Source organism: Camelus ferus, chromosome 1, assembly GCF_009834535.1.
Source record: "Camelus ferus isolate YT-003-E chromosome 1, BCGSAC_Cfer_1.0, whole genome shotgun sequence".
In the NCBI taxonomy this organism is placed as follows: Eukaryota; Metazoa; Chordata; class Mammalia; order Artiodactyla; family Camelidae; genus Camelus; species Camelus ferus.
In genome coordinates, this window is record NC_045696.1 from 50,288,994 (window position 1) to 50,312,970 (window position 23,977).

General features: G+C 43.2%; 1 protein-coding gene across 1 annotated transcript in view; it reads right to left on the minus strand.

The window, feature by feature from the left end:
* The window catches only part of CCDC80 (coiled-coil domain containing 80), a 32,237-nt gene extending 17,922 nt beyond the window's left edge, over window positions 1–14,315 (minus strand). The window contains exons 1-4 of the mRNA XM_032479162.1: window positions 14,149–14,315; window positions 13,563–14,062; window positions 11,224–13,124; window positions 3,213–3,369 (exon numbers count right to left, since the gene is read on the minus strand). Coding sequence (XP_032335053.1) covers window positions 3,213–3,369; window positions 11,224–13,113 — 2,047 coding nt within the window. The 5' untranslated portion in view covers window positions 13,114–13,124; window positions 13,563–14,062; window positions 14,149–14,315. The remainder of the gene's footprint in view (window positions 1–3,212; window positions 3,370–11,223; window positions 13,125–13,562; window positions 14,063–14,148) is intronic.
* Window positions 14,316–23,977: the final 9,662 nt, after the last annotated feature.

Below are 23,977 nucleotides of genomic sequence, written 5' to 3' on the forward strand. Positions count from 1 at the left end.
AACTTTTCCACCTCCCTTTTTTTCGATTCCCCTCCAATTCTTCTTCCTTCAAAAGAAGCTATCAAAGAACTGCCTTTGCCCCATAAAAATATCCTGTGTTCTAGCCCTTAAAATTTGGTGATCAATACCAGTGTTAAAATACTTTTCATCTCTTAATTTTGCTAAACATATAAATGTAAACATGTATATTCATATGCCTGCTGTGTTTCCCTCCCACTTCTCTTTTCACTCTGCAATAAAGTGTCTTTAGCCAGCAACTTCCTGTAATCTGACACTGTCTATAATCCATCCTCTTAACATAGACACCAATAGTCCTATCTTACAGTAATATAAATATATTTATTGAAGTACAGTCAGTTTACAATGTGTCAGTTTCTGGTGTACAGATAATATTTTAAATATCTCTAACAACTAAGAATGGCTTTAAATGTTAGGTCATTCTAAAGCCGCATGTGTAATATACTCTGGGCTGGTAAAACCAGATGGGCTTATTCTGCACTAGAATTTGCTCAAGCATGAATAACTTCCCTTAGGCTAATGACTAAAATCTTAAAGTAAGTTTCCCAGTGTTTGTACATCCATCATCTATAGTTCAAATACATTTAGCAAGACGGACACGCTGGTGAGTACAGCCCACACTGTAGCTGGATGTGGGCCTCTGCTTTTAAGGCCCAGTAAAAGTCTGGAAGAGTAGAGAGTGCTTGATTTATTTTTAAGAAAAGTTAAGGCCATCTGATAGATTTCCAGCTGAAAATCGGTCAAGGCTGGAGATTGGTTCACTGAGACCACGTCTCATGCCAATTCCTATTTTCTCATGGCCAACTCCCAGACTTGGCTGGAAGTGCCACGGCCTTTCCCATAAGGGTAACCTGGGACATGACACAAGGAGAGAAAGGCCTTCCAGGAATTAGATGAGGAGCAAAATAAAAGGCTCCCCAAATCATGTCCAAGCTGCCACTCAGTGAGTGGCAAACACCCAAATCACAATACCCGATTCCAATAAGGCAGAAAAGAAAACCCCAGTCCTCTACAGCTCAGATTCAATCCAGATGTCTAAAAAACACAGCAGGATTAAAGTTAAAATTTTGCCAAGGCAGTACCAGATGCCTGTAACAGGACCATATAGAGGTTGAGGTAGAAGATACAATGATTTTTCCACACTTCTCTGAAGTCAGGCATGAGAATGCTTGGTGTGAGTTGGTGGGTAACACCTGGAGGAGGAAGGCTTTCACCACCGGCCGGCACCGGTTTCTGCACTGGACTGAGCATCTGCTTCCTCTCTGGACATCTGGATCACAACCAAGCTCACTGGCTCTTGCTATTATTTGAAAATCCAGGAAGCCAAGGGTTGAATCCCAGTTAACCACTGACTCTGTGGCTTTGTGGTATTAGTCTCTTGGGCTTCAGTTTTGTCACCAAGAATAGTAAAGCAGCCTGACCTTCAAGAGCAGTTGTGAGGGTTCACTGTTAACATGGGGTAATCAGCAGAAAGAGATTACAAGTATTTTTCAGTTACAGGTGTTCTAGTCCCTGTGACAGCTCATTGATCTCCAGGTGGCTGCCAGATCAAATCATGGTGATGATGACCACAATAATAGCATTTATTACGTGACAAGTATTTACATACATTATCTTATTAAATCCTCATCATCGCCTGTGAAATAGACATAAATACATTCTAAGCTGACACTTAGGAAGTAACTTGCCCAAGATCACACAACAAACACCTTGGGCCTGTGAATCTGAACCCATTTCTTTGACTCCAGAATATCTTTTGTGTCTGTCTTCCATTTGTATGATTACTATTGTTGCTGGTAATAATGCTCTCTCTCTCTTTTTTTAATCCCTTCCAAACATACACACAGCATAGGGATAAATGTCCACAAACCAATCACTGATCCACAATGACTTACATTGGAAAGGATGCTATTTATTTACCTCTGGAGCTATCTCAGGGTAAGGTGAGCTAGTAACAACAGAGAATGCATAACTGAAACTTCACACCCAAATAAATTTGACAGGCCTGCTGTCCAACATTGTACCTACAGTAAACAATACTGTATCGTGAACCTGAAAATTAGTTAAGAGGGTAGATCTCATGCTAAGTGTTTTTACCACAATGAAAAATGTGATTTAGAAACTAGACTATATTAAAATCAAATTGACATTACATAATTATGACTGACATATTCAATTATACCAAGATCACATAACAGAAAAATCTGTGATATATATCTAAAAATCTGTGAAAAAATGCTATATGTATTGAATTTAAATGTTAACTAATGGGGAAAGTATGTTTTATATTCTTGCAGATGTTTTCAGATGAAATATATTTTATGAAAAATATGCAGAATATGCAAACAGTACAATAAGAAGGATTTTCATTATAGTTGAAACAGCAATTTTAAAAAGCAGAGAATCCATGTAAGAAAAAAAAATTTTTAAAGAAAATTAAACTCTAGAGATGTAATAGTTATAAAAGAAACTGGGTGGGTCAGATCTGGGGCTGCTGACTATGAGGCCTAACTGCTCACAGTAAGTCCTGCAATGTTCCCATGGGAACTGCAGTGAGTCAGACCCCAGCCGCCCAGCGCTGAGCTGTGTGCCTCACATGCATCATTAATATGAAAAATTGTGAAAACTCTACACTCAGCCAAATTCTTCTGCTCTCCAAAGGACGTGGGTGCAGTTCAGTCCACATTTCCAGTGACTTTTCATTTAGCTTCACAGCTTCTCTCAGCCCTGGTTAATTCTCTCCCCAGCCTTGCCAGAGTCAAGGACTCCCAGGGGTCTGCAAGGTTCCTGTCTGCGAGGGAGTTGCCTGCAGCGTGAAGGCTGCGGAAGGATCAGACGGTGCTGATCCCAGGCAAGGAGACTCGGGGTTCAGAAGAAATTGCTGGAATACCTCTCCGGTTCTCCAAACTGCCCCTCCCACCCCGTATTACCTCTCCCGTTTTCCTCCACCTTACTGACTTTCAAACTACAGAGTGCTTGCATGTTTTTCATTTTAAAGTGCCAGAAACTTAAACCAGACCCATCTGGAATGATTATATAAGTAGTTAGGCGGACTGACATTTGTTACCACAGGAAAAGCACCCTCCTCCCCATATCTGGATTTTCCTCTTGATTCCCCACCGACCCCACCCATAAGGTGTGCCCCACCTTAGCGATGAGAAAAACAATAATATAATTTAAATGTTTTAGAGAACCTAGCTGGAAGTGGTCGATTTTCATGGTACTATTGCTGACGGGGCCGAAGATGGTGATCACGGAGACCTTCCTGGTGGCCATCTTGCAGAAGTTTTCCAGATATTCATCCCGCTGCTGAACGTACATGTTGTTCTCAGCCTTAGGAGCGGTGATCAGCTGCAGGTGGGCGAAAGCAAGCAGATGTTAACTCACAGCGAGTATTTCACACTGAGGCAAAATCCAATGGGGGGAGGGCTGGTAGTGGCTGACACCTACACTATAAAGAAACTAGACTGTTTGGTTGGATAGTTAGCAATAATTAGGGCCAAACAAGATCATTTGGAAAGGCTTTTTTTTTTTTTTTTTTTTTTTTTAATGGTTCCAGGCAGCTTCGAGTTTTCTACTCCCTTCCACTATTATTTACCTTCCTTACCAGGCTCTATGTGTCTTGGTGTTCTCATTTGTGAACTGTACACAGGAACACTTTATTTGCAAGGCTGTTGTGAGCTTTACATGAATACTTGGCAAGTAATAAATGTTCAATAAATGCTCTCTCCCTTCCTTTATTTTGTCTTCATTATCTTAATTGGCTGCTCAGACATTTGTGAATTCAGTGGTTGCTACTATTATTTCATGTCTCACAGAGTTGAGTTTCATAGCCAGGACTTGGGCACTATGAAACATTCAACGGCTGAGAATTTTATTAGGCAGCCTTGCAGAGAATTTTTAGGATGGCCTTTCAGCTTAGTTTTGTCACACAGAATATATTCATTGTCACACTGGGCCTGTACAGAGCTCATGGTGGACATCTTTGAAGTTGGAGTCCTCCAACAGGACAGATTTTACTCTTTTAGTCCAGCCTTCTCTTCAATTCAAATCTGGTATTTCTCACCCACCCTCTCATTTCTTTCATGCCCACTTTGAACCCTGACTTCTGGGGAAAAAGAAGACAAAGCAATTGAAAGAGATTCTTTGGTCACCAACTATCTGGGAAAACATGTATTTCATTATTTTGGATAAAATGAGGATACTCTCACTTTTTAGGGCTCCCCTCGAGTCCTCTCCCTAAGAATGTCTCCATTTTTTAAAATTGAAGTATAGTCAGTTTTAATCTCGCCTGATAGAAAAGCCTTTCTACTCTTGAGATTATTTTTGTTGCCTTTTCTTAGCCTTCTCCAATTTTACCAGATTCTGCCTGAGCAGAAACCAAAGCTGCGTACCACACTGCACGAGTGTGTGGGTGTGGTGCTGTTCAGCTTGGAGGTGGAAGGACATAAAATTTTATTCTGAAATGGCCATGTCTTTGTTGATCTCTTTGACCCCAAACAGCTCACTAGGCTGATGTCTGCAGTAAACACTGTCCAGCTACCCTTTGCAGGCTCATCACTGAGCTCAGAGGCCAGTCTCTCTATGCTTTCTTGCATTCAACTACGTTCAAATTTATCAGCCACTTTTCTACTGACCCATCTAACCTTATAAAATATTTCTGAAGTTTGTGGCTATTAGCTTGGCATTTTTCAGAGGGGAAGTCACCATGTTGTTAACCTCTTTATCAAATACTTCATCATAGTGGTAATAAATCTGGTCTCAGCTCATCCTGCTGTTTATTTTTCTCTGTCAGAGATGTGTTTATTGCTGCCTGCAGGCCTTCCCTTTTAAGAATTCTCTGTGCTTGACAAAATATGATCCTTCATGGAAATGAAAATGATTCAATAAGCTTTTAAGTGGAACATTAACAAAGGTTTTTCTGGGATGAAGTTTTTTTTTTCTCAGATTGTTATTTATTTTAAGTAAACATGATTTCATCTACTTTTGATTTTGCATTTATGTGCCTTTTCAGGTGGACAGGATGCATAGGAAATGCTTGTTTTAGAAATATAATTTTCCAAGAGGAAAAACAATAAAATTTCCAATTTATTCATTGATTCATACTTAGCCTTAAAAAAGATGCCAATTCCTATTTGAGGTGGCTATAAAAAGATATGGTGATGGTATTTTTGCCTTGTTAGCTTTTAATTAGCTATGTGACATTTGAAAATATTTCTTGAGGTTTTGATGGTAGCCCATTTCTGAGAGTTTTATTTTCAGTTGGTATGTTTTAGGTTTTTCTTTCTGGCTTTTCTTTGCTTCACTATATTTTAAAAACAATCTTTTTTTCCTTTAACAGAGGCACTGGGGATTGAACCCAGGACCTTGTGCATGCCAAGCAAGCACTCTACCACTGGGCTGGCTACACCCACCACCCACAGATACACTATTTTGAAATAAATAAAATGGATGCTTAAGCAAGAACACAAAATAGTCAAAAACAAAGGTAAGATTTACTGGAAATGATTTTGGAATCCCTGTTCTAAATGAAGAGTAAGCCCATATTTAGAATATATACTAGATGACTGATAATTCCCTGCCTCTGGAACTTCAAATCCATATATAGACGCCATCTTTCATGGACCTCATGGACAGATCATGACATGACAAGATTTTAAGAGTCCTCAAAGCCCCCTATGGTCTTTTTCTCCCCCTTGTGTATAACTGGGAATTTCAGAGAATATATAATCATACTGAACCTCATCCTCCCTAGCCGAACAGCTTCTCCCATGTACCTGAACCCAGTAGCCTTAGGCTGTGGATAGCAGTGGGAATGGCACTTAAATAAATAAAGAGCTCTGATGTTTACTTTCACCGCAGGCCCTTTGCCCCTGGAAGCCTTGACCCACCTGGGAGGTGACATTCATTTAGCATGACTCATTTCCTAGTTTCCGGCCCTCCACAACCTGACCTCAGACTCTCCTGCTAACCTTTCCTCCTCCTCCTCCCTTGTGTGACCTCTTCACCCTCCCTGTAACCAGAGGGTCTGAATTATGAAATGAGACGGATCTGGGCAGAGGGGCATAGAGAAAGCGTGACTGCAGTCAAAATTGGAGGGCCTGCATTTTAGCCCTAGCTCACTCCCTGGCTACTTTGTAGCCTCAACAAGGCCACTTGCCCTTCTGAACCTTAGCTTTTTCATCTTTACAATGGAACAGCTTCCCTACCAGCTCATAAAGTAGAATCAAGCAAAAAATATTTGTGTGTGTGTGTGTGTGTGTGTGTGTGTGTGTACAGGCTGTGTGTACCAGAGCACCATGGATATATGTTGCCTCTGAATAATTAATTTACTCACATTCCTTCCTCTGCCTTGACTCACATCACCCTTTTAACCCAGAAGGCCCTCCCCTCGCCTCTACCTTATCAGAATCTGAGTCATTCTTCAAACGCAGCATCCCCCCTGAAGCCTGTTCTAGCCCACAGTGATCCCTTTCTCCTTTTAATTTTCATTCTTGTCTGCACGGCTCACCTGGAATTTACGCGTTTCCTTGCTGTACCATTTTGTTTTATGTTATGTCATGTCTCCTCACTAGAGTCTAGATTCCTCAAGGCACTGAAGCCCCAGCCCCATCACTGCTGTGCAGAAAGCAGGGGCACAGCGCTGGCCTATTATGGTCCTCAGGTTACAAAGACAGAGGAGGGGTCCCCTGGGTGCAGCCCACACACTGTTGGTAAAGACACTCTCCCTTACATTTACTCTGCTCCTCGAGTTTGCATCAGGGAAAGCAGAGGAGGCTGATCAGCTGAACATATCTCGGGGATCCTTTCCCTGTGTATTGACATCTACGCGCCACTCACTTTCTAGTGTGCCAGTGTCTCAAACAGTGTTTAAAACGGTAACCATTTCCAGTCCCTTCTTCCTGAAAAGAGCATTCTAGAACTTCCAGTAAACATTATTGTCTGGCACTTGGTCTCTTTCCAGTTTGGTGGCGACAAATCAGTGCATGTATCATGGATTTATAATTGTGTTGTTCTTTTTTATGTTCCTGTTCCAACACTCCTGTGGTGTGTTGGCACAAGGAGCCTCGGAGTATAATGAAGCCAGTTTGCATAAGTAAAGGGCACAAACAGGAACGGGAAGATGCCAGGGAGAAGATATTTTAAGTCTCAGCTCATCCTAAATATTGTGTTGGGCTCAAAACACTAGATTTTTACAGGATTCAGAAAAATTGCACTCCAGCTGGTAGTCTGCCTTAGTAAACTGGAGCTTTATATCCTTTTCTAAAATTAAACCAAATAAGGGGGAGGGTATAGCTCAGTGGTAGAGTGCGTGCTTAGCATGCAAGAGGTCCGGGGTTCCATGCCCAGTACCTCCATTTAAACAAATAAATAAATAACCCCAATTACTTCCCTGCCACCCTCCCCCAAAATTAAAAAGAAATAATACTGTAAAATTAAACCAAATAAGTAGATTGTTGTCCCAATATCCAAATCTCTGAGGTAAGGTTAAAAGTATTAACGCACTTGAATTACTGGAGAGTTTGAATTACTCCAAAGAATACTTATACTTGAACTTGAATCTGTGTAATTCAGCATTCTGAGGCTTCTTGTTCGTTGACAAGTAGGTAGATCTCAGGGCACCATGTGATGGCTTTTCAGCCATTCTCCACATAGTCCAAGGTTTCAGTGATAACAGCTTATCTATATTCTCACAGTTGTCCAGCCCAAACAGACACCAACCAGTCCGAGGGACTAGGTCCACTGCGATTCAATCTGCTGCTCTCCACTCACTGCTGGGAAAGCTGGTGCAGAGAACTAGCTGCGTATTAAAGGTAGAAACGCTGCATTGGTGCTGCTCAGCACAAAATGTGGGCAGTTGGTATAGCTTATCATTTATCTGAGGTTGAAAATGAGTTTTAAGGTGTCTGTATTGATTAACAGGGTAATTTCTCAGTTTCCCCTCCACTTTGTGGCGTACGCCCACAGGAAGCTCACACCCATGGACAGGCAGATTGGGACTATGGCTTAAGCCTGTGCTTTAAAAATCAAGCAGATCTGAGTTCGGTTTCTGGCTTTGTCACATATTAACTGTACATCTTGGGAAACTTCTCAGCTTCTCTAAACTTCTGTTTCCTCCTCTGTAAATGAAGTCCTTCCTCATGGGATTGTTGTAAAAATTAAACCACACAGTCTCAGCAAAGCATCCTGCAGGATGTACCTCTTTCAACTGACTGGCTAAGAAGCAGGGAGTTTGGAGGCTTGACCTCTGGCCTAAGAATAGGACACCTGGCTCTACCTGCTGCTCCTTTGAAAACCACTAGGATGCTGTTCACCCAACCATAACCTATACCATCACTGCCAGTGTTTCTAAGTAAGTAGGTAAGTACAGTTAGGTGATATTTTCACATCTAAGAATGATATAAATACATGCAAAACACTTCAGTTTTATGATTAATTGAGTTGAGCACCAGGTTACTGAAAATCAGAAAAGATGAGCTAAGAGGCTTGCACAATTTCTTGGAATGCAAACTTCATTTCAGTTTGAGCACATTGGTTAGGTTGAGGCCAGTTGGAGGGATAAGATGTCAGCTGTACTTTAACAGTTTGGAGGCTGCTAAGCCTTAATACACATTAATTGAATCACTGAAACTTCCTAAGCAACATCTGCCATGTTTGGTGGAAAAAAATGAATGGGAAAAAGATAAATGGCACCAGCAAAGTCTTTTACCCAGAAACACTGGTCTCCTCTCTGACTGGCAGAAAAGACTCTTTTCTCTCCATCTTTTGATTTTACATTATGTTTATTTCATCGTATCTTTTTAAGTCCATTCGTATATTAGATGTCCTTAGCTCTTCAGAGAACATTTTTTTTTTTACATGATCATCAGCTGGGCACACACGGAATTGCAAGACTGAAATGCCTCCTGTTGGTACTTCCTTTCTAATAACAATCCTGGTTCTCTCTCCAACCCCAAAGAGCAACCCTGCCCTGAGCAATCCCAGCTGGTTTCTGTTTTGCCTCACATGACATCAGCAGAAGCTGTCGTTTGAGTTTCATTTGCTAGAAATTTATGATCAGGGATACTGTTAAAAGCAGAAAAGACCCAGCTGGGCTTTCAAATCCCTGACTAAGGGAGTGGGGAGAAAGAGAAAGAAATGAAAGGCATGACTAATATCAGGGATATAGTATGAAAACCCCTTTCTTTGGACTCACAAACTAGAGGCAGTGGAAGTATTTGCCAGATGGGTGCACAATTACAATCCTGACATTTTACCCATGATTATTTTCCCCCCGGTTAAAACCTGACCATGAGGAACACTATGCCTGCTCTGTTGGCCAAATGGCCAGGGTTGGGTGATGTGCTTTAGCAAGCTGGACAGAGTCCCAGGTACTCAGGAAGAGAGCAGCAGAGCATACCACTGATGCTCTCCCATACCCCCAGAGAGAGCAGTTTGCCCCCACAGGGTCTGTCGCAGGTGGAGTTCTACTCTAAAATCAGTGATCCTTTTTGGTCCTGATTGGAACATTCCCATTTAAACTTACATACTCTGGGAATAACCAAACAGCTGTTAAACTACTCTAATAGTCAACCTATCTTCTGCTAGCCTAAGTTTACACATTTACTTTAAGGCTCTGGTTAAAAACAAGAAACAGAGAGTCTGGGGATAAGCCCCACCCATGATAAACATCACAAGGCACTCTGCCCTGAATAATATTTCACATGCACATTTAACTTTTTGAAACCACTGAAGATAAATGGACACCAGAGTCACTTTGCTCAGATAATTAATCTAAATTTAGTTGGAAAAACTAAAAGACCCTCTGAAAGATGCCTTCAGAGGTGAGTGTCTGTCTCTTTTAATGGTGGGCATGCAGGGTGTGGAGTCACCGTGTGCCTTCAGCAGGATAGGTGCTGTCCTCAGTGGCATGAAACAGCCCCCTCCCACTCAGGTATCTGACAGAATCATTCCTGGCTCACATTATCCAACATTAATTTATTGATTTTTTTTTTCTCTGAAGTAACTGCATCGTGCGCTTTTTGTCCTAGACAGCCTGGAGTAAAATGATGGCATTAAGAAGCTAGGGGTAAAATCTTAGACGGGCACTAAAAGAGGGACAAGGAGACATTAAGAGAAGAGCGAATCTTCATCACTCATGAGAACTGCCCTTACATTTAGGATTGTGCTTATTCTTGTCCGAAGCCCTCTTGGACTTTGACTAGATTCTAGTATCATCCTTTGGATGGTGGCAAGGAATGGCCAAAAGAGTTACTGAGATGGACCTGTAACTTGGGGCACTCAGAACCACAGGCAAAGTAGAAGTAAGGACTTTGTGTCCCCTTTTAAACACACATACACACACACATGCACACATACATACTAGCATGCACGCACACACAAGCTCATTTTCTAGAGGCTCAGGAGAAACTGTCATGACATCTTGACTCTAAATTCAGATGTAACTCTAGGGCATTGGAGACTGGAGCAATTAACCCAGTTCCCCACACTCCATTCTTTTCTCTTCCTACTGGTAGTTGGGCATTGGTAGGGGAGGCACCCTTTAGGGGAGACGATTTTAGCTAGCTGGTTTTAAAGGTATTCATGAGGGCAGATCAACAAGGACCCTTCCCCACTCCCGGTCACATCCACTCCCCACCCAGGCTGCTCTACTTCCCCTTTGAGTCTTCCAATTGTCCAATTGTTGGCAGAGACCTAGTTAGGGGGGAAGGGAGGAAACCTGCCATGTCCCCCAGACACATGCTTCTAGTTCTTAAGTTCATCCAGAGAGAAACCCTTTTCCTAAACTGTGACCACAGTCAATGCATTCCATTTTAGGAACTCCTTCATTCTCCTTTTATTCTTTGAACTTGGCAAAAGGGAGCTGTATCTAGAACTGCCCCATGGAAGAGAGCAGTAAGGATGGGGATGGGTCTGACGGGTTTGGAGGAAGCTCAGCACAGGTGCCTCCCTGGGCTCATGTCTAAGATCCACCAGCCACTGACTCTGAACTTAGGGCTGCGCATCTGTGTGGATAGATGTTCACAGACCATCTAAACCAGAATGAGCTGGCCTGGCTGCCCTTCCCTGACAAACCTCGGGATCTTGACAGAGTGCAGCTTCAGCCACAGTCTGCCATCCAGCAATATGATTTTAGAAAAATCACACACCAAACCCTAACACTGCCTTAGCCCACAGGAAAACACCAAGAGGAAGATTACTTACAAGCAGCCTTCGTTTGCCCTCAAAGGGCCCCAGCAGGTCGCTCACCGACTTCCTCGGACTCTGTGTGAAGTGTTTGGTGGGTTTCAGGTGCCCGTCCTGCTCGTGTTTCCCCACTTTTTTCTTCTTGTTCTTCTCTTTCTCCTGACGGCTCTTTTTCTCAGCCTTGTCCTTCTTCACTTGCTTTTCACTCTTAAGTAACTTGTCTGCTTTCTCACTCTTCACCTTTTTTTTCTTCTCCTTCTCGGCTTTCTCCAGCTTTTCGTGCTTTTTCGACTCCTTGGCCTTTTTCGGGGGAATGTGTCCCACTTGCAACTCCTCCTCCAGCTGAGAGGCGGTTGGCCGGCCGAGGTCATACTTATCCTCATACTCATTGCTGAGAATTTTGTCCTGGGCTTTCTTTTTGGGAGATTTCCCTTTCCCTGGCTTGTGCGGCCCTGGCACCACATTTGGGTCCCGGGGGCCCGTCTCGCGCCTGTCGGTGCGGTTGTCCCGGAAACGGCCCGCGCCAGCCCGGGTGCTGGGCTCCGAGATGGTGGTGGGAGGGGCAGCCGTGAAGCTCTCCAAGCTGGTGGCCTTGCTGGGCCTCCTGGTGGTCGGCGGCCTCTCCCTGGGCTGCTCCTTCCTGGGTGGAGGGTAGAGATTCTCGGAGGACGCGGGCCCCCTGCCAGTGGTCACCTCGGCCGTTGCGGGGGGCCTGTGGGAGTCTGAGGAAGGATGCACCCGGGGGGTCCAGGGCCTCTGAGTGGTTGGAAAGGGTGTGGTGGTGGTAGGTCTTGCAGCTCCAGTCACCACCCGAGAGGTGGCCCGAGTCACTGTTGTGACGGGAGTAGGAGGCATGGTGGTGGCCCGTGCGGTTGGAGGCTGTGGGGGAGGGGCCCCCATCGTGGCGGCCGGTTTTCTCATCACCTTCACCCGACTATCTCTGGTGGGTGGCACGTGCGCTCTCCTCTGCTCTTCTTTCCTCTTCTCGCTGCTCAGGCCTGGCTTTCCTGCTCCTCCACCATTGTTCCCCTCCTCCACCACCTGGCCCTCTACCCCCGAGGCCTTACATTTTTGCACAAAACCCTTCTGCCGGATCTTCTCTATCCGGCGGATGGGGCCCTGGTCGATGATCTCGTACATGGCCTCCAGCCTGACGGGATAAGGGTAGCGCTCCTCCACCTGCAGCGTCTTCTTCAGCAGCACCATGCCAAACTTGCCCTTCTCCAGCTTCAAGAAGCTCATCAGCTTGGGGATGAGGCTGGGGTCCAGGGGCTGCTCCAGGACCCGGCCCTCACTGGTGATCCTCCGCACCTTGCCTCCTTCCTCGCCGGCTTGGTGGAACAGCACGATCTGCTGGATGTGCCTTTCCGCCAGCTCACAGTACACATCGTCCTTCAGCAAGCTCATCATGAGGCGGTAGTAGCCTTCGGAGGCATGAGGGGCCGAGATGACCCACACCCTGTTCTTACCCGCAAAGCTGGCAAGGATGTTGGGCGAGCTGGACCCAGACGGGAAGCGCAGCATCCTTGATCGAGCTGAGGACCCCTCGTCTCGGACCATGTCGCGGGGAGAGCTCCGAGCTGCTGGCCTCTGCTCAGTTCTTACCCGGGCCCCATGGATGCCCCGCGAGGCTGGCGGAGCCGTTGACTGACCTACTCTCAACACCGGTATGCTCCTCCTTCTTGGGAGAGGCTGAAGGTTTGGTTCTTCCAGAGTGGTTCTCTGAATTCCCTGAGACCTCCCCGTGTGCCTCAGAAGCCGAGCTGGCCTTCTGTTGACGGGGGAAACCAGAGGCACTTTCCGCCCCCCGTGGCTCCCTCTATTCATGGCCTGAGATGGGGGTTCTGATCCGCACACCAGCCACAATGCCAACAGCATGGTAAAACTGGGTCCCATTCTCCATGTCATTGTGCAGTCCACTTTGGGGAGGCAGCAAGGTCAAAAGATAGAAAGGGGAGGACGGGGGGAAAAAGAAGAAGAAAGAAAGAAAGAAAGAAAATCACTTAATTGCAAACAGAGCTGGGCATTATCTTTTTCTCTATCTTGGCCAAGGGGAGGGGGAAGGGGTGGTTAGAGAAGAAGGAGGGAGGTCAGGGAATGGAAAATAGGATGATATCCTGTTGCTTTTGAGTCCCTGTAATTTGTCAGTGCTTAGCAGAGACGGAAAACCCAACTCAGTTTTTAAGCAGAAAACCCAACTCAGTTCCCCATTCAGCGTGCTTGCACTGTTTCAACTGACTGATGCTCCAGAGAAAATGCACACTGAGCAATTAATTATGACAACATTCTGATTTCGTTTCTTTACATAAGCAACAAAGAAACAAACACAGCAAAGACAGGCAAGGTTACACACTTACATTGTGGCTCATGGAGATGGAATGCAGAGGGTTTAAAAATCAATCTGAAGTGTGCTCCCAGGACAGTTCCTAGATGAAGTACTTTTCCTCCCAACTCTCTTTCTCCTTTTCCAGGCTGGGCGATACAAAGGGGTGTGCTGCAGCTCCGGCTCCCAAAGCCACACACAGACCACCGCCTGTCCGGACCCGTGGGCTGAGCCTTCTTTTCTTTCTAGCTGTGCCTTTTTACCTTCTTGACAAGTAGGATGAGGTGAAAGGAGCTGTCCTTTTAAGTCTTTGCATCTCCATTTGTCTGCAGCTTCTACTCAGGCTGGTGTGTCTGTGTGTGCCAATCCCCCCGGCCGACAGCACTGGACGCCCCTTAAAGTGGAGCCCCAGCTGTTTCTGTATCTCGCTCTTTCTTTCCAGTTCCAGGATCCTTCTTATCACGCTTTCCCCCACAGTCTGGCTTAGTCCCTTTGTTTCCAAGCAAAAGCACTGGGATTAATCTGTTTTCCAGGCTGAGGGAAAACACAGGAATGTGATGTTAAAAAAGGACTTTTTTTTTCTTTTCCTGCGCTTCTCTCCTCCCTTTATTTCTCCCCACCTTTTTCTCTCCTCTTTTCCTTCTCCTTTTTCTTCTTCCTCTTGCCTGGATTCAGTCCCAGAAATGCCAGGACAACCTCAGTTTTGATCCAAACCAAACTCAAACAACAGCAGCCACTGGAAATCAACGAAACTTCACTAAGAATTTAACAGATCAGCAAAACACCACCTCCTTCCCATTTCAGCACGGTGAGCGGTGAGCCCAGAATGGGGGTGGGGTGGGGAAGAGGGGCTGTTCCTTGGGGGTGGGGGAAGAGTTTTGAAACACTGCACATCATCATAAATCAATTTAGAACAGGATGGCTGAGGACTTAACCCCTTCCCTACTGAGTCATCAGGAGACTGCCTCTTCCAGTCTGTATTCACACTGCACTTTGGAAAAGGAAAATTCTCGGGTTTTTATATCTGACTGCTTGGTTTTCCTAGAGACAGATACTCATTTGGGTTAGGGTGCTTGGCTGTACATACACAGATAGTATATATATTTATAGTTCCGTGTGTATATTTTTATCTCTTTCTCCTGGCTTCATGCGTTTAGTTTGAGGTTGGAATAGCCCATGGAAAACATGACTGGGTTGTTTTTATTTTATGCTAATTGGGGATCGTATTACTGTCTTCTTGTTCCTGGTTTCTCCTTGGCATGAAAGGAAGCTGGTAAAAGGTTAGCAATGCAGGCAATGCTGCTTCTCCCCTGAGACTGTGGTCGCCATTATACAGGGAAAGGCCGTTATGATCTCCAGTTCTGGGCTCTGGCTGTAAGTGGTAGGCTAAGGGCTTCCTCAGAGGGCATGAGTGCATGTGCATGAGTGTGTGTGTGTGTGCGCGTGCGTGCATGCGTTGCAACATCTTGCTCTCCAGAGGCTTCAGGTGTCCAGAAGGCTTTAGGAAATCCTTAGAAGTAGCCTGTCAGTTTTCAAAGGAACGACTGAGGCAGCTCTTTGCCTTCACCTCCTGGATCTGCCACGAGGATTCAGCTTTTACTGGGGATGGAAAGTACCTTGGGTTATGCAGATATATCTTCCAGCCTCTCCAAGACATTTAATCAGTATTAACTGCCACAGATAGTGATAAGCCAGGGTTCTCAGAAGGCTCTTAGCAAGCTCGGCCATGTTAACAGCTACCCTCGCTAGATAAAACCTGGTCCCCATGGTCCCCAGTTTGCTCCTTGTGATCAGCCCCATCTCTGACTGGTCATTTCCTTTTCCTTCACATCAGCTCCCAGCACTGAGTTGAACACCTGCAGGGGGTTGAATGTCAGGCTCTTAGTCCATAGCTTGAAGACCAAGGGGTGCCAAGAAGGAAGGCCCTCCTGTGGAGCCCTCTCAGACACTTGTGAGTACAAAACAAAGGTGGGCTGCAGGCAGAGATCCTCGGTCCACCAGAGTCAGAGAAGCTTTCCACTTTCCTGGGATTCACCTCTTAAGTTGATCAAATGCCTTGTGCTAAGTTGGACAGTCCCAGATGTGATTTCCTTTCTCACATCATAATGTGTTCCCCCCTCCTTTTGGCTTCTCCCTGCTAGTAACAACTACCATTTATTGAACATTTTCACATGACACTCTGGGCTTGGCACTTTCATATATTCTTTTATCTAATGCTCACAGCATTCCTGAGAGGCAGGAGGGACAGTCCCCATTTTACAGATGGACAACCTGAGGCTCAGAGAGTTTAATTAATTGCTTACTGTCCCACAAATGCTCAGTAGTAGCTCTGAAAGTTGAAGCCAGGTGTAGAACTGTCCACAAAGCATTGTGTTATCCTGCCCCTCCCCTTCTGTTTACTTCCCGTACCTTCTCTTTTTTCTCTCCCTTCAGTTGCCTTTTTGTGTTTCCCATGTTCATAAAAGAGTCTCATTTATTTGCTCAACCAGAGCAATTATACTTTTAGGGTCCTACTTTCTGGAATAATTATGCATCAGTCCTTTTTGCCTTTCTTAATAGGCCCTTAAAATCTGTTATCTTTTTTCTTGAAAAAGGATATCCCATGGCTTCCACCCACCTCCCAACGAAGTGCATAACATTTGTCATCTCTGCACCGGTTAAGTTGAAATCAAGCCACTTTAACGATCTGGATTTGAGCGAGATGGGAAGCCAGCCCATCCCTGAGCTGTGTCTTCCTGGGGCACTCAGGCTTTCTTCCTTTCTGCGAGTTTCAGCCACTAGATGGCGCGCTAAACACATACGCGGGAGAGGACCTAACTCCGCCACCTTTGTGTCTCCCCGGGGCTCCCCACCCCAACAGGGACACAGTGGCGAAGTGCGGCTTCTGATGCCTGCCCAGGATTTTTCAACCTCAACACTTACAGCCTTCCCTGGAACCTCAGAAAAGCCTCCCAGGAAAGTCCAGGGAGCTCATGTCTGATAAAAGCAATTAGGAAGCAAGTTAGCATGACTCCTTTCTGGAGAAGCCCATGGTGCTATATGATTTGTAATGATTCTAGATTTCTAGTCCATGATTTAAGGGCCGTGTTTTTAAAATTTCCTCCCTAGATCCTTCCATTTTTTTCCCTGTAACTTAAGAAAGAAACATCAACTAATTGGTAGAATAGAGAAAGAGAGGAGAGCATTTGAAAGAGAGAGGGTGGTTGATGTTGAGTCAAAGAAAGGTGAAAAGAATAAAATTCAAAACTAGATTTTAGAAATGCTGATTTAGGAATTCACCGGCAAGATGTTGCCTAACTGGGTGTGCAGTAATTTGGAGGGAGGAAAGGAAAGAAATGTGCAAAACAGAATTGCCTTAGAGACTCTGGGATAGGGGGTAATTATTTGATGAAAATCAGAGTCAGTGTAAGGAGGCATCCAGAAGTGGGTGTGCTGGCTGATAGGAACCATGCTGATGTGAGGCTTCAGTAACCTGGGACCGAGACTCAGGACAATATTCTGTCCCAGGCACCCTAGAGAAACCGTGGTTTCTGTCTCATGTAATTGGTTCCCCTCCACAGAGTAACACTCGGTGGATCTTATTGATTGGATTCAAAATATTGTTCTATTGCCTGAAAAAAATCATTCGCTTAAGAGGAAACTAGAAAGAAAAGAAAAGAGGGGGGAAAAGTGCAAGCTCTGCCTTGTGGTCTTGAAGGGAAACCACCTCTCCCACTCTGTGATAACCTGTACCCCTAGCAGGAGAAAGAGCAGGGCCATTTGGTCACAGCTTGGCGGCAGAGACACAAGTAATATTCACATCGAGGATAATGCTGTGTGTTTTCCTTTCCATTTCCAGACTGTAATCACTGTTCAGGCTCCCCCCACACGTATGTCATTCAGAATGAAAGCGAACTCCTCTCTCTGTATTCACGGTGTAGGACAAACTAAAGAAATGAACAGCACAGTCAAGGGGAAAGCCCACGGTTGACTGTGAAATCCGGATGCTGCTGCAGCCCAGAGAGGCGCTGAGAAAGGGTAATCCCCAAAATGAAACACTCTGAAATTGTCCCTGAACTGTCAACAAGGTCACAGATTTGATCCAAAGTTGAGGGATCTGTATACTTCGTTAAAAAATAAATAAAAATAAAAGTTGCTGGATAGATAGTGGCCAAAACTATTGGGAAGAACAGTTTTAAAGTTCTTTTTATTCATATAGGTTTGATTACTTCAGAGTTTTTTGGGGGGTGTTGGACTTTGAAAGCACTTTTTTCCAAGTGGAAATTTGTTTAAGTAAGAAAATATCGAACTCCTAATTAGAGTAAATGGAAGTATCTTGCCATATCAGAGATTAAGGGACTATGTGAACGACTTAATGGCTCATTTAAAATCTTTAACATTCAAATTTTAAATCTTTAACTGCTCAGTTTCTTTGCTTGAGGGGTTAGTTGTGAATTGGGAAGGCGTAGATGGTGCTGGGTTCAAAATCTTAACCTTTGCATTTAATGCATACAAAAGATTTGTATCAATCAGGTTTCAATGGGAAAGTTCTGAATATGCAGCTCTCCGTGCCCTTAGGTATAGCCAAGAAGAGAGCCAGAGATCCAACTTCTTTCTCTCTTCTTCTAGCCATTCTCTCAAATGTCTGCCAAGAGTGCAGACTTTGTACTAGGAATGACAGAGAACCAGGCAGGCTCTCTCCCTAAGAAGCTCACAGCTCATTGGAGAGGCTAAACAAAATGTTAGTCAGTGATTCTCCCTGCAGCAGTCCTGCCAGCTTTCTTCACATGTAAAAGTTCAGTGCATGACGATGGCCCCATTCCTCTTGGAGACTTTACCTCTGACTCCTTGAGAAGGCTTTTCTGTGAAAGACGCCGCCCATAGCAGCCACTGCGTGGCACCTGGAAAACTTGCTTGGTACATTCCATTGGCTCTAAAGTCCGCTACAGTCTACAGGAGTCTGAGACACTCTGCCTGGCAGGATGTGCTGGGTTGTCTGCCAGGCCTTTCATCCTCATTTTCCCAGTCCCCATCTTGGCTCTGTCTCCGGCACCTGCCCTGCTAGGATTGCCCTGTCTTTTACTTGTTTCTCTGTATTTGACCCTGCACTCCCGGTTTTAATCACGTCACTCAGGACATCACCTTATATGAGGAGGGATTAGCCAACAGGATGGCAGTTCATTCATTCAGCAAATATTTATTCAATGACAGACATTATTCTAGTCACAAGGGATATAGAAATGAGCCCTCCCTGACCTCATGGAGCTTCTGTGCCAGTAACAGGAAACATGCAGAGAGGAGGGAATAGCTCAGTGGTAGAGCATGTACTTAGCATGCACAAGGCCCTGGGTTCAATCCCCAGCACCTCTGTTAAAATAAATAAATAAATAGATAGATAAGTAAATAAATAAACAAATCTAATTACCACCCCCCAAAATAAAGTGTTAAAAAAAAAGATTTGTAAGCAAAAAATAGGAAACATGCAATAAGAATATGAACAAATAAATATCCCGAGGCCCAGACATGCGCTTGGGAGAGAGTTTTTAAAAGGGAAGAGAGTGAAAGGTGATGAAGGCGAGGAGGCCATTTTAGATAAGAGGCCAAGGGATAATGAATCTAAGTGAAGCCAGGGGAGCAAGTCACTCAAGGACTGGGGGAGGGAAAGAACATTCTAAATAAGAGGGAGCCGCAAGTACATAGGCATTGAAGCAGAGACTGTGAAAGACTAAGCAAGGATGTGTCAACACCTGATACATGGTTTCAAGTGGGTGATCCATGGAGGACAGAGTGCAGGGGCCAGCCTGGCAGCAGGAAGACCAGTTAGGAAGCTATTGTTCTAGTATGAGCAAAAGGTGTGCTAGATTGAATTGGGGTGCCAGGGGCCGTGTTAGTGAAGAGAAGTCATCCTCTTTGGTATATATTTTGAAGATAGAGCCGATAGTTTCGGGGCAGAGAGAATCAAATGTTTTGTTTGAAATTTCCATTTGATATTCTGGCACAGAGGTTGAGCAGACTGCTGGTACACGAGTCTGACCTTCAAGGAGGGCTGGGCAGGGATTATAAACTTGGAAGGCTATTTAAAGCACAAGGCTGGGAGAAATCACTTAAGGAGTGAGTATAGGTGGAGATGAAGAGTTCTCTGGCCTGGCACAAAATATTTAGAAGACGAGAAGGAGGTAACGGACAGGGAGGAGCGGCAGCTGGTGGTGAGAGAAAGGCAGGAGCAGGTGATGGTTTTTTCTCACCTACAGCTTAAACCATGTCACCTCTGGCCCTTTCTCCAGAGGTCCTTAGTCCATGTGTCCACATTCAGTTCATTCTTCAATGTCCAGGCCCTATACTATCTCTTCCACAGGATTTTCCCAGAAACTCCTTTCTCTGAGAAACCACTCTCCTTTCTCTGAGAAGGTGTTGTGTAGAGCATCACTCTTCTGATCTTTTTATAATTCAGATAGGGGATCTGTCCTTTCAAGCAGATCTTTAATCTTCTGGAACATGGAATAGCCTTACATTTATTTTACGTCCTTCCTAGCACCTTACATACAGTTAAGGAACAAAAATTGTAACTCTGTACCAATCAAATGCAGTTAAGAAGAGCAGTGGCAAAGCCCCAGAACACAACCCAGCTATAACATACCACTTTAAAGAGGAAAGAAAAGAAAAAAAATTGCACAGTTAATGAACCAGAGAGTCTCTATCTCTATTTATTAAATAATAATAGTAGAAACAGAAGACATGGCACTATAAGCCATCAAAATTCAACCTATACTTGCATTGAATTATGGAATTGTGAAATTGAGGTGAAACATTTTATGTAAAGTAATACAAATTTTCATTTTATTTATTCATTCATTCATTCAAAAACTATTTATGGAGCACCTTGTAAGTGTTGGACATTATTCCAGTGTTGGAAATACAGCAGCAGACAAAAGTCTCTACTCTCATAGAACTCACACTCTGTCAGTGAGAGATAAGTACTCTGAAGAAAAGCGATACAGGAAAAGTGATAGTGAATGAAGGAAGAAAGGTTCATTGAAGATGGGGTGATCAGACATGAACAGGGGCTAGCACGTGGAAGTAGGTATATGCTGCATGTCAAGGAATCCTTGGCATATCTTCAACTTTGTCAGTTCTTCAACCTTTGAAGTTGGAGTTGAATTTTAGTTTTAGTTTAAAGTCTCTGGGAGCTAAGTCTATTGAATGATGTAGATGATCAAATTGTGTAAGTTTGTTTAAGGTCAAAATAATAAATCACTATAAAGTAATACATTTCCTGCATGGTTCATTAACTGGCTTTGGAGGAAACATGGAAAAGGAATTTTACAAGTGCTCTGAGTGTCTGGTATAGAATAATTATATGCTTCAATGAATGAATAATTGAAATATTACTATATATATTCTCGCAAGATGACTGCTTTGAAGTCAATGATATTATTTTGAACTCTGCTGTTTCTTTTTAAGAAAACAAGCACATTCATTTGTGATCACATCTCAAAAATCTGTTTAAAAACTATATTGTTGTAACTTAAATGTTTGTAACCAAAGACTATTGGAAAAATTTCAGAATGAAGATCAAATATAATGTGGTCTTCAAAGTGAGTTAAAAAGTTCAAAGTAGAATTCGTTCTGAATATGTTAACAGGTAACACCCCAAAGTTTTAAATACTATTTTTACTTAAAAGTTAAGTGTGGAAAGTAAAAGCATGTGGTCTTTTTACAGGTAATTTGTGATGGTGGATTTTGGCAGAAGCTTTAGCATTAAATATTGGGAAAATCCAGAGTCAGTACAAATAAATATTAGTGAGTAACTGGATCAAAATGAGAGGAACAACTCAGATTGAAAAAAAATTCCTTATTAGAGAACAGTTTGCATGTTTGAAATTTTCACTTGTTCATTGGATAAAATTTGTTTTGCCTCTGAGAAAGCCACACAAAATTTGCAACCAGAACTTAGACTGGAATCCCAGTTTTACTGCTCATTAGTTGTGTGACTTGTCAACCTCCCTGAACTTCAGTTTCTTCATCTATAAAAATATGAATGGTTTCATACACACACACACACACACACACACACACACACACATATACATACATACATACATATATATACATATACAAACCGGATTAAATTTTTTTCTAAAAATGATTTTATTAAAGTGTTTCACAGTTTAAATAACAGCAAATTTACAGCTAACTACCGTAAACATCAGGAAGTCTGTCAGCTCAGAGAAATAAAATGTCCTGAAGTGTGGTAAACTTTTGGGTTGATTTGCTTCAAAATTTCTCAGTCTTTTTGGTTTGTCTGTTTCTTGAGGGAAAATGTACATAACACTCACCACTACAGTGATTTTAAGTGTGGGGTTTTGCTGCATCACCACTGCCCATCTCCCCAACTTTTTTATCTTCCCAAATTGAAAATCTGTACCTATTTGGACAATAACTCTTTGTTTCTCCCCTTCTTCAGTCCCAGGTAACCACTATTTTACTTTCTGTCTCTATGAATCTGTGTCTATGACTTGAGAATGGTTATTTTTTGGCAGGGAGGGGTAATTAGGTTTGTTTGTTTATGTATGTATATATGTATGTATGTATGTATTTAATGGAGATACTGGGGACTGAACCCAGGACCCTGTGCACGCTAAGCATGCACTCTACCACCTGAACTATACCCTCCCTCCGATAATCATTATTTTTAATGTATGAAATGTGCCTAATACTCAGCTAATGGTGGGAGAAGTGGTGTCTGCACAAGAGCAGTCACAAGCTTTGACTTCCAGCCTAAGGCAAAAGGCTGGTAAAACAAGATGGGACGGAGCTAAAAGTCAGGCAGAGGTGCTAAGCACCAAACACAGAGAGGAATGATTAAGCATTGGAAGCAGATTCATCTATTACATATTTTGTGCCAATCTGTCATGAAATCCAAAGCCAGAGCAGTGTTTGCACTTCATGCCTCTTGTTGGCTCTCACCTCAAAGGCTGTAAATTGTCTTCCAGTCTGTCTCCTGGCCACCAGACTCATCCTTTCCAATCCATCCTCCAAATGATCGTCACTATAATTTTCTTTAAACATCAATGTTTCATTCCTGCTGTGAATCCCTCAACAGTGAGCAGAGAACTTGAGAAAGAAAGCTCAAGGCTCCCCTGGCCTAAAAGTGAGATCGGAAAGTTAGGCACTGACCCTAGTGGTAACGATGGAAATCTGGCGAAGTTGAACCAGATTGAAAGGAAGAGTGAGACTGTTTGCCTGCAGTGTAGTATCTGAGTGGAGCCTGGCACCCCAAGACTTCCTTCTGCAAAGGAGGTTTTGAGCTCTAGCCAGCAGATGAGTATGATGCAGAAGACACTGAGGAGCAAGAAACGCACGTCCTTAAGGTCATGATCTTCAGGAGAAAACCATTTGATTGTTTCAGTGTGAGCTGTGCAGAATTTACTGGAACTATAAAACTCCTAAAGACACAGGGCACATCGAATAGAGAATATCACCATGTACTAAGCAAAAGCAGAGCCCTAGAGCCTCTGTTTCCAATTAAAGCACAGTGAAATTGCATGATTTGGAAATCTAGGAGCAGTGATTTCATTAATTACAGGTCTTGACAACTTAGTTATAGAACATTTGCCTGAGTGTAAACTTGGAATAAGATGGAAGGAATTTGTTTTCACCACAATGGACCTAAATTAACCTAGTTATACTTAAAACTTAGAAAAAGAAAAAAAGCAGGAAGAAGATTGTGGTTTTAATTTCTTTTTTAGAAATAAAATAATTCATTATTTTTAAAAGTTATGACTAATTTTATTTTTAATTTAATGTCTCAAAATAGATGGACATTATAACATGGCACATGTACACCTATTCATGGTCAGCTAGTATGTCTAAATTATCAAGATTTCTGTATAAGTGATTATAGATAGAAATAGAGCATCAAACAATGTTTTAAATCTTTGAGTTACTTTAAGAGTTTTTTTAAAAAAACAAATATTTTATTATGTGTAAATGAGTAATATTCAACCAGTTTATTGAAATGTTATAAGGACTTAGTGAGAGATTTAAAACTATTGTTTCATAGATATTCAGAGTGTGACAATCTGAAGCTTGAAAGAATCAATTTCTTCCTGTGTTTTCAACTGCAGTAGAGCCAGTTGAATGTTCACCCAGCTATTCAAACTCAATTTATCTCAATGAAAAAATAACCTGGTTGATTTTTGTTCTTCTCTTTTCTCCACTATGTTTTTTCAGCAGCCTGACAGCTGTACTTTCATGTGCTCAAATACTAGATATTAGATAACATTGCAGCTTACCAGAAGGAAAATGTCAATATCAGAGCTGTTCAAAGATGAAGAGAGATGCATGGGGAGGCTGTAAGCTTCCTGTTGGAGAAGGTGTTAGAGGTTCCTTAGCAGAGAATTTAAGCATTGGCCAACTCAAATAAATGTTCACCCTTAAAAGAGTCTAGGAGTCTACTATGCTATTCTA